This window comes from Rutilus rutilus, assembly GCF_951802725.1.
Source record: "Rutilus rutilus genome assembly, chromosome: 5".
In the NCBI taxonomy this organism is placed as follows: domain Eukaryota; kingdom Metazoa; phylum Chordata; class Actinopteri; order Cypriniformes; family Leuciscidae; genus Rutilus; species Rutilus rutilus.
In genome coordinates, this window is record NC_140213.1 from 46,195,438 (window position 1) to 46,206,151 (window position 10,714).

The 10,714-nt window shown below is 38.6% G+C and overlaps 1 protein-coding gene across 1 annotated transcript in view; it reads left to right on the plus strand.

The window, feature by feature from the left end:
- The window catches only part of LOC311291139 (uncharacterized protein), a gene marked incomplete at its 3' end in the record, with an annotated part of 311,624 nt that extends 301,383 nt beyond the window's left edge, over window positions 1-10,241 (plus strand). Inside the window, exons 37-38 of the mRNA XM_084410012.1 lie at window positions 9,735-9,905; window positions 10,064-10,241. Of these exons, the coding sequence (XP_084266138.1) occupies window positions 9,735-9,905; window positions 10,064-10,241 (349 nt within the window). The remainder of the gene's footprint in view (window positions 1-9,734; window positions 9,906-10,063) is intronic.
- Between the last annotated feature and the right edge of the window lie 473 nt (window positions 10,242-10,714).

A 10,714-nucleotide genomic window follows, 5' to 3' on the forward strand; every position in this document is an offset into this window, starting at 1 on the left:
GATGTTGGTCATAAGTCTTTGTCTGTAGCGCCACCTCCTGTTTATCTCCTCCTTGTTCGCTGTTGGATGGTTAGTCTCAGCTGGACATGGCTTAGGAGGCAAGCAGGTCAATCTCTGACCAACCAAGAAGGTGAGCAGGTGTTAGTGGCTCTGGCTCATCCACATCATTGTGCACATAAGTGAGCGGCCTCGAGTTTATTATGGCTTCAGCTTCAGTCAGAATGGTGCACATTTCTTCAAAGTTGAGTTTAGCTCTGCCAAGCACTTTTCTGAGAATAATTTTGACTGACCTTATCAAACGCTCCCAGAATCCGCCCCACCAGGCTGCTCTTTCAGCTATGAACCACCAGGTGATGCCCTTCTCTGAGAAGAACTCCCGTAGCTGAGGATCTTTAATGCCTTTCCAGAGCTCCTTCAAATCTTTATCAGCTCTCTTGAACGTCTTGCTGTTATCTGAATAGATCACCTTGCATAATCCTCTTCTTGAGATGAATCTTTTCAACACTAGCAGGAAGTTCTCTGTAGACATATCTGAGACCAGCTCTAAGTGCACTGCTCTGGTTACAGCACAAGTGAACAGTGCTATATACTGTACGCTTTTGTCATAACATTCTGTGTCTTCACATAGAGTGGCCCTGCGAAGTCCACACCAGTGGTCTCAAATGGCGGTGACTCTGTTATTCTGTCTCTTGGCAGTGGCGCGGTAGTCTGCTGTCCAGCCTTTGCATTGAATTTCTTGCAGAGTACACATCTGGACACAACCTTCTTCACTACCTGTCGTGCCCTCAAAATCCAATATTTCTCTCTTGTCTGCACTAAAGTGTCTCTTACACCCGCATGCATTATCTTCTCATGTTCATACTGCACCAACATTTCTGTGTATCGGTGGTTGTTGGGCAAAATCCATGGGTGCTTTTCTCTCTAAGAGAGATCAGAATGCTGGAGCCTTCCTCCCACACTGAGCAGCTCATCTTCATCCAGAAATGGTTTTAGCTCTCGGATTCTGGAGTCAGTGTTGGGACATTTCCCTGCTTTCAGCAGATCAATTTCAGAGCTGAAACTCTGGTTCTGAATCACCCTTATCGAGTGTTTTCCTGCTTCATTCAGCTCTTCTGCCGTCAGTTCACCACTGATTTTTATGCTTGAGCGGGTGTTGGTGATAAACCTCTTTATCCAGGCTGTTACCCGGAGCACTGTTTTTAGTTTGCTGTACTTCTCCAGACATAAAATAGGGCTAAAGAAGTCTTGGTCTTGCTTAACAAGCTGTACAGCAATCTGGTATTTGGATCTGAGTCCCAACTTTACCTCATCTTCCTGGACATCTTACTGAGTGCTCTCTGACTGATCAGATGACATCAGAACACAAGGACCATTCCACCACAATGTGCTCTGCTTCAGGTCCTGCACATTTAGGCCTCTGGTGGGGAGGTCAGCTGGATTCATTTTCCCTTTGCAGTGAGACCATGACTGTGGGTCAGTTAGAGACTGGATCTCTGTGACTCTATTTGCTACAAACTGTTTTTACTTATGAGCAGAACCACAAATCCAATGCAGCACTATCATAGAGTCTGTCCATAGTCTGAGTTGTGTCTTGTCTAGCTGCAGTGCTTTCATGAGGGTGTTCCCCAGCCTGGCTGCTATTACAGCACCCATTAGCTCCAGTCGTGGCAGTGTCATCCTTTTGAGTGGAGCCACTCTGGACTTGGATGCAACCAGGCTTATGGTCACTTCTCCTTCCTTTGTTTCTCCTTGAAGATAAGCAACTGCACTATAAGCCCTGTCACTCGAGTCACAGAACACATGTAGCTTTAACTCTTGACCGTCCTGCTGTGGCATGTGTGTTTGGTACCATCGTGGAATTGAGACCTGATGCAGTTGAGGGAGCTCTGAACACCACTGTTGCCATCAGGTGGCAGATCAGGTGGCAGTTCCTCGTCCGACTTGAGCCCTCTCTCCCACATCTCTTGGAACAAGCACTTAATCCTGATGGTGAAGGGAGTCAGGAATCCTAGAGGGTCAAAAATGCGAGCAGAAGACTGCAGAACACTTCGTTTTGTGTTTTCTCTTTCTTTCAGAATATCAAGCAGCCCCCTGAGGTCGAACACAAAATCATCTATGGCCAGTCTCCATACCATACCCAGCATCTTCAGCAGAGACCTGTGTGATTCTGGTTGCACAGCAAAATCCATCAAGCTCTTCTGCCATTTTTCTTTGAGCTCAGGAGAGTTTGTCATCCATTTACATAGCTCCATGCCTGCAGCAGACATAATGTTCCTGGCTGTTGTTGTCACTGTATGTGCCTCTGTCACCTCACTTGCACTTGAAATAAAATCATCGACATAGAGTGAGGAGCTGAGGACTTCTACCACTTGTGGGTGTTCTAGCTCATACTGTCTTAAATGCTTCCTAATGGTGGCTGCGAGTAAGAATGGGCTTGATGAAGCTCCAAACACCACTCTCGTCATTCTCAGCATGTGAAGCGTCACCTCCTTCTCCTCTGTTGGTGGTCCTATGAACCACAGAAATCTTACAGCGTCCCAATCTCTTTCTGAGAGTGAAATCTGCAAAAATGCTTTCTTGATATCTGCCATATATGCGATTTCATGCAGTCTGAATTTGATCAAAATACTCATCAGATCTGGATTCAGATTGGGACCTGTTAAGAAACAGTCATTTAGTGAGGGACTTCTATCTTCGTGGGATGACGCATCAAACACAACCCGCAGTTTCGTTGTTGCCTTATCCTCTCTCAATACAGCGTGATGAGGTAGGTAATATGTCTGACTGCCTTGTGGTGATGCATGCTCCCTTGGCACATCCTCAGCCATTCCTTGTTTTAAGTAGTCCTCCACAACTTCATTGTATCTGCTGTAGAGTGTGACATCCTTGCTTAGTTTCCTTTTCAAACTCTCAAGTCTCTTTTTAGCAATGCGGTAATTGTTAACTTATTCATTTTAACTTATTAATCTTAACTTTCGTAACTATTCTTTTAAATAGTCTTCTAACAAATAAATTCTCAACACGCACATTTTTATCTATTCTAAATGTCCCTTGATTTCTTTTTGTTAAGGGGGTCGCACACCGGACAAGAAGCGTGGCGCGCCGCGTCTAAAACAACTCGAGTTATCGCACACCGGACGTGCACTTTCTCAGTTTATGGCCAGCAATATTGTTATGTTTAAGGACATCATGGAATTAAGATAATGTTTGTGTTATGATTGTACTGTACAATTAAATACAATCGTTGCTAAGTCTGCAGTCTGAACACTTTACCTCAGACTGTCCATTTACTGAATGAATTGAGAATATCTCCTGAAAATCCGATAACATCAGCAGTTTTCATCCACGCAGCTGATTTCTGTAAATTAATTTAAAACTAAATGTATATTGCAGCACAGGGTGAAGTCAGTATATACATTAATGGCGACAAATACATGTTAATTTAATATAAAACTATGTAAATGGCGCTCTGTGGCGCGGCAGGATTTTGAACAAGGTCCTGAGCCGTAGCTGGGCGCCGCCGGTGTGTGTACACTCATAGAGAATAATGTGTTTGAATTTTAAAGACGTGGCGCTGCGCTTCTCGTCTGGTGTGCGACCCCCTTTAGCCTACTACTCTTTGGCTGGCTCGCAAGCCCAAACAAGTGTGTGCTATATATATATATATATATATATATATATATATATGCAGATGTGGCCTTTAAAAATGCACGTCTCAGAGAGAAGAATACTGCGAGCACTTCCGAAATTCTGCGGGATCCAACAGAAGGGGGATTAGGTGTTGGACGCAAGAAATACTAAAACCTGTAGATGGCAGTCATGTTTCATGTAGGCCATACTGACGACAATACTGTATTTGTGCTCGACTTCATGCTGAGCATACGGTATGATATTGAAGTAACATGACAGGGATTCTCGGTGCTTTGGCAGTACTTTGATGTCATACACATGCACGCTTTTTGGCAAACGTTTGGTTGGCGAAGTTTTCTTTTGCCAGTTACATAAACAGTCACATTCTTCATAAATGGCCGACTCAAACGCGCATCATTTGTCTTATTTTTTTTCTGTGTACTTACAGTAGAAGAGACGTGATGTATGATAACTAAGTCTTATAACACAATAATTCGCGAAGACCTTTGAAGAGACCGAGAGCATTTGTGCAATATCATTAACTAGTTTATCTAATTTTACATTTAGTTCCTTTTTGCATCTAAACGTTTTTAATAGCTTTAACGTGGTTGTAATGCGCTTTTCTGCATTACTGTACAGTACTTTTAATATTATCATGTTTCCCTTTACATGGTATGCATAGGCGTCGATTTTGGGTTGGGACGGTGGGTACGCGCACCCACCAGATTTCGTCATGAGTAATTTTGTACCCACCACTTTTAACTTCCGTCCATATTAATTTGACTTTTGGTTTGATTTTTTTTTACTGTTTTCAGTGGTTATGAGGAGCAATATGAGAGAGAAATTTGGTAATCATTGTCTGACCCAACAAAAAAACATTATAATATTCATTTTATTTTATTTTTCGTGTTCGCATTTATGAGGGAAAAAACAACGTGTCAGTTCTCGGTTAGGGACGTGAGCGCTCTGAAAGCGGCACTAAAAGACTGCTTTAAAACTTTCACAGAGACCTCAAACAGAACAGCTGCCTTTCTTTAAATTGAATTTCGTTTTGTATTAATTATATCTTAATTTTAATCAATGTTTCATGAACCAATTGCCTGGATTTAAGAAGTAAATATAGCAGAATCACGACATGGTGGCGCCGGCGAGTGAACTGGAGTTCGTCTCATAAATGAACCGAAACTCAGCGTATAATGCACATTCACAGCGTATTTAGACATATTCTAACCACAGAAATCGACCCCTATGCTAGTACAATATCTTTGCTTCTGACAAGTTTCTGTAATAAATCCGTAAATCAATCACAAAACGTGTTGATGTGTTGGCGAATAAAATTTTAAATTGTCAATTTAAAAAAAGCAGAAACGTGTATAAAACCCGCTTCAATTACAGTTAACAATATCTGAACTGTGCTCTTTTGCATACTTCTAATTTTCTCATGCACTTTGTCTTGTATTTCTGCAATAGATTCATTGATCTGGCCATAATTGTGACCAGACTAACGTAATTTCTCTGTCATTTCTCTGTCTTTTTATCTCTTTAAAATATTGCTACTTTTAGAAAAAATTAAATAATTATGAATCAAATTATTACGAACAAACAATGAAACTGTGTCAAAATTCGACAACACAAAGAATTATCAAAAGGCGATATAACGCACATCTCTGGTTAAATTAATTATATAGAAAACAGGGAACATTTTGTAAAAGCAAAACTGAATAAAAATGCGTAATTAAAATAATTGTAGGCCTATTATGTTTTACCAAATATTTAATACCACTTCCCCATAATGATGTAATCAATTTTTAAAACAACATCTGTCAAACTGTCAATCAGATACCTCTTATCTGGTCATTTTTATTTTATTTTAGAAGTCATAACTGTTGATCACCCTTTATATGGATTTTGTGAATATGAATATTTAAAAGATTTACAAACTGTCGGCAAGACCTCAAGCCAACCCGGGACATTCTGAGACTAACGTGGAAAAATCGTTATGCTTAATGCATTAAGACAGTTCAATTAAAATATTTATTTATAATGTAATGGCATCAGATGCGCCCAAAATATAAATGCTACGCGTTGTGCTGCAACATTACCTCACAAGAACAAGAACACAAGAAAAATCTGCACGAATTAAGAATCTGGGTAAGTCGCATTATTTAAGCCTTTCATTATGTTAGGATGATTTAGTGTATAAAATAAAAAAAATACAGCTGTATTAAGATACTGTATTAAGTTGTCTGTATTAAGACAACTTTGATGAACCTTTTGGATTTACAAATATTTTCAAATGTCTGTATAATACAGTACTGTAAATATTTGTCTCTATTACTATTTATAATTTATATTTTATCGTGGATGTTTTCTCACAATCATGACGTAATGTGAAGTAAAATAAAAAATCTAATGTAAAGTTGTTTTTTATGCGCCACCTGGTGGAAATTCTGTGAAGCGAAAAACATTGAGGGAATATTTAAGTAGGCCCCCCTGAAAGCACTTGCAGAATTCTGCGAGACTATGCGAGACGAATTGCCGAATGCCACGGGAGAAAACGCGCGTTTTTAAAGGCCACATCTGTATATTTATATAGTATATAATTTTTTCCTCACATTCTTTAGTTCCCTATACATACTCTTGACATACCTGACTGAAAGGCTCATTATGCGGGTCATTGTCTTCTCAGGTGTGAATCAGAGCATTATTCATGATCATTCACGCCCCCACACATATTGCCTTTCCAAACAAGAAATGTCCTGCAAAATTGAAATCAATGTATTACAAAAAAATACAAACATGTTGTTGCTCACATATTATGGTAGCCCTGTTTGTGCTAAATAGAGTGTAATAACACTTTTGCCATTAATATATTTATAAGCAACTGAAAAAAGCACAAATGTCAGGGCATATCAAAACATCTCACGGGCCCCAAAAACAGGTTGAGCCCCCAAGGGTTAATCCAATCCATTGCAAAGTAAATTGAACATAATACATTTAACACTGTTTTCAATTGCAATCAGATGCTTTTTTAACCCCCTGAGGTCGGCGGTATCGCCGGCGATACCAGCTCGCTTTTTTTTTATCAGTGTAAAAGAAACTCATAAATACTCTGTTGACTTTGATTTTCCATAGGAGTTTCATACATCAATCGATTCTGTTAAATGTGTATTATTTTTCTGTATACTCACAATAAAAACAAAGTGTTGTGCTTTTCGCCAAATTAAGAAAAATAATCACGGAGCGAGTTCTGCCTTCTCTCTGTCCGTGTAGTCCATTCTGAAACGCGTCCGAAAATGAATCATAACTCAGCGAATACTTCTCACACAGGCACGTGATATATGTCTTTATGAAGCTTGAAATCTCTTCTTTTAAATGAAGTAATTAATAAAAAAAACAAATGTTTTCAACTCATGTAATCCGTTTGAAAGCAAGGAGAGGTACCGTTTTTTCCTTCTGCCTAATTATCTCTATAATGAACTGAGGCCGCCCCGCCCCCGGCGCTATTGACATGGTAAATAGTTTAGGTGATCTATGCTTCGCACCCGCCCCCCGATCAATGCCTTGAAAACACGAAGTTTCATCAGATCAGATTCACTGATAGTTCATCGCGTTTAGAGAGGATGGCGCGTTTCTCCGGTAAAGACGCCCTTCAGATGATCCTGGACAGCGAGGAATAACTCACCTTGGCTTTTCCTCAGAGGAAGATTGTAACTCAGACGAACGGCAGCATGTTCAAGAGCGAATTGATCACGCCGAGTAAACACCGAGTTTTCACGTGAGTAAATACGTGAACTCAAGTGGTCTAGTGGTAGAACATTTGCCTAGCGTGTCAGAGGTTCTGAGTTCGAATCCGCACTCATATCGTTTTTTTTTTTTTTTGTCAAATCAGATTATGTTTATCAGAGGTTGTATATCAGGCAGAGACATGCTTGTGTGTATTTTATTTTGTAATTTCACTGGAACGAAAAGAGAGTCTCCACAACGGATTGAAGCGCGCGTCCGAGTGAAGACTGCGCGAGCCTAAAACAAACACAGTATCCGCGTCTGACTCGCGGGAATCCACGGCGCAAACCTGTGAGGGGCTGTGTTTTCTCGAGCCCCATATCAGCTCGAGAAAGCACAAGTTTATTCAGATCATTACTTGTTTACACCGTCTCGCAGCGCTGTGAGGAATAATAATAATAATGGAAAATGTCCCTCAAAAGGTAGATGTAAACAAACTATTAAAAGGTAAATATAATTTTTTTTTCTTTAAATAATTTTTATTGTGTTTTATTAGTAACAAATTTGGGGAGAGGATAAATATTCCAAAACTGAAAATACAGTATGAGAATTTACTGCACAATTACTAGACATGTTTACCTTGGATATTATACAATTTACAAGCACAATTTGTGGAAAAAAAAATGTATATAAAAAATATAAATAAAATTTATTTTTGTGTATAAATATATACACATATGTGTGTGTGTATGCACATATATATATTTGTATAAGCAACGTATTAAACTGCAAATTAGCATTTATATTCCTTATAATAAAAATGAAAGACCTATGTTACAGACATATGAAAGACAACATTTCGTTGATTAGTTTTGGATAGATTATACATTTTTACTGTAAAATATCTGCCACCTCAAATAAGCTTTTATTTGCCAATTTTTTTGTCAAAAATAATCAATCAAATCCTTAACTTTGAAATATGTATGATAAAATGTATACTTTAGTTTGTACAAAGAAAGATTACACTTGAATTGTTGTTTATTTAAATATTTACAAGGTAGATGTAAACAAACTATTAAAAGGTAAATATAAGCCTTTTCTTTAAATAATTTTTATTGTGTTTTATTAGTGACAAATTTGGGGAGAGGATAAATATTCCAAAACTGAAAATACAGTATGAGAATTAACTGCACAATTACATGTTTTCCTTGGCTATTATAGGCCAAATTGCAAGCACAATATGTGGAAAAATAAAAAAGAATTGAGATGCTTCCAACTGTTGCTCTTGCATTCTTGTGGCTCAGTGACTCACCTGAATGAATGGCTCATTAAGTATGCGGTCCTCAGGTGTGAACCACTACATATGCATGATCGTCGACGCCCACTCGAATATTGCCTTTCCAAACAGAAAGTGCTTTGCAAAATTCAAATCAATGTATTGTGTTATGTGAAGGATTAGGCAGGGTGATTTTCACATAATTTTGAAGAAAAAACACTAGGCGATGACATCCATTAGACAAAAGTCTTATTGGCACATATTTAGTGTGTGTTTTGTGGTCTTATTTCAGAAACTTTAGTTTTTAGTTTTTTCAATAACCACGCATAAACATTATTCTCTCAAAAATGCAGACATGTACATTCTTGTTGCTCACATATTATGGTAGCCCTGTTTGTGCTAAATAGTGTGTAATTTTTTTTTGCCATTACTATGTTTATAAGCAACTGAAAAAAGCACAAATGTCAGGGCATGTCAGAACATCTCAAGGACCCCAAAAACACCTCAGACCCCAGAGGGTTAAAGCAACAACATGGAGCTTTTCCTCTGCGGTCGCCCTACAGGTTGGAAGCGGAATTGCAAGCAATTTACTTACTAGTTCAACAGCATGACGGCCAAGTCAGCATCGGTCTGACGATAAGCTCACGCCAGCGAGCAAACGCTCGACTAATATTGATCCTCGTCCTGCCTTTCAGTTTATCACTCTCCCTTTTCCTCTTCCGACTCTACTCCGACAAAACCTTGGACTTCTTACGTTTCGCTGCTGCTTCAGCCATGACGAAAACAAACGCGCTGGTTGGCCTGTCACAGCCGAATTTGAAGAAGTGATTGGCGAAGTGACGTATGCCGTAAAGCAGTCGAATTTTGTAGTTCTTTTTGAGCTCTGGTTACTACCCGCTCCCCGAAGTTACATAGTGCCAGTAAAAGCGATACAGACCCCGTCAGGCTCTGGCAGACGTGTCATTCAACCTATTGTAAGTCGATGTACCATCACAAGGGTCTTGGAAATGTATTATGAAGGTTGAAAAACTACATGTTGTTACTTTAAATAAAGGTTTAGTCAAGAATTTTATTGAATCCTGCTTTATCTTCCCTTCTCCAGGTTTTTAAATTCTGCTGCAGAGGAAGCCTGTCAGTTTGTGAACGGAGTTCTGGGTGAAAATCTGTTACTCCTGAGAGAACTGAATCTGAGTGAATGTAAACTAGGACCCTCAGGATTGAAGAAACTTGCTGCTGTACTTCAGGATAAACACTGTAAACTCAACACACTGATGTAAGTTTTATCATAGCAATATATTTTTTTTATTATAAGTGTGAACTTGCACCTTAGCGTATTATGTATATTTTGCAATGTCATCATCACCATAACCAGTAGTTGTCAACTCTTCAAATGTGTAAATAAAACTTCTAACTATGTTTCTCTTTATTTAGTCTGAATAACAGCAAAATCACAGATGAAGATTGTCATGTTCTGACTGAAGCTTTAAATTCAAATCCGTCAAATCTGACAGAGCTGAATCTGAGTGTGACTGAACTGAGAGACTCAGGAATGAAGATCTTCTCTGTGCTGTTCAAGAATGAACTGTGTCAACTGAAAAAGCTGAAGTAAGTAATTTTAAAAAATCTGTTATAATGCAAATCTCATATTCGTGGATAAAATTATGCATACACCATTTTTATTTTTCTACAGGTTTAACTGCATCAGTATTACAGCAGAAGGTTGTTCTGTTCTGGCGTCAGCGTTTAATTCAAACCCTTCTAACCTGAAAGAGCTGGAACTGAGTGAGAATAAACTAGGAAACTCTGGAGTAACAGAAATCTCCACTCTACTGAGAACTTCACAGTGTACACTGCAGATACTCAGGTTTGAATTTAAACATGGGCAGAAATCTTATGTCAGTGTTGTCACTTACAGAAAAAAAAAAAAAAAAAAAAAATATATATATATATAAAAAATTATTGTCAGACTTTTTAAGGCCTGAGAATTATGAATATGATAATCCTGAAAAAGAAAGTTAGTTAATTGTTTGACTTATAAGACTTTATTCAATTGCTTTTAGACTTTCAGACTGCAGTATCACA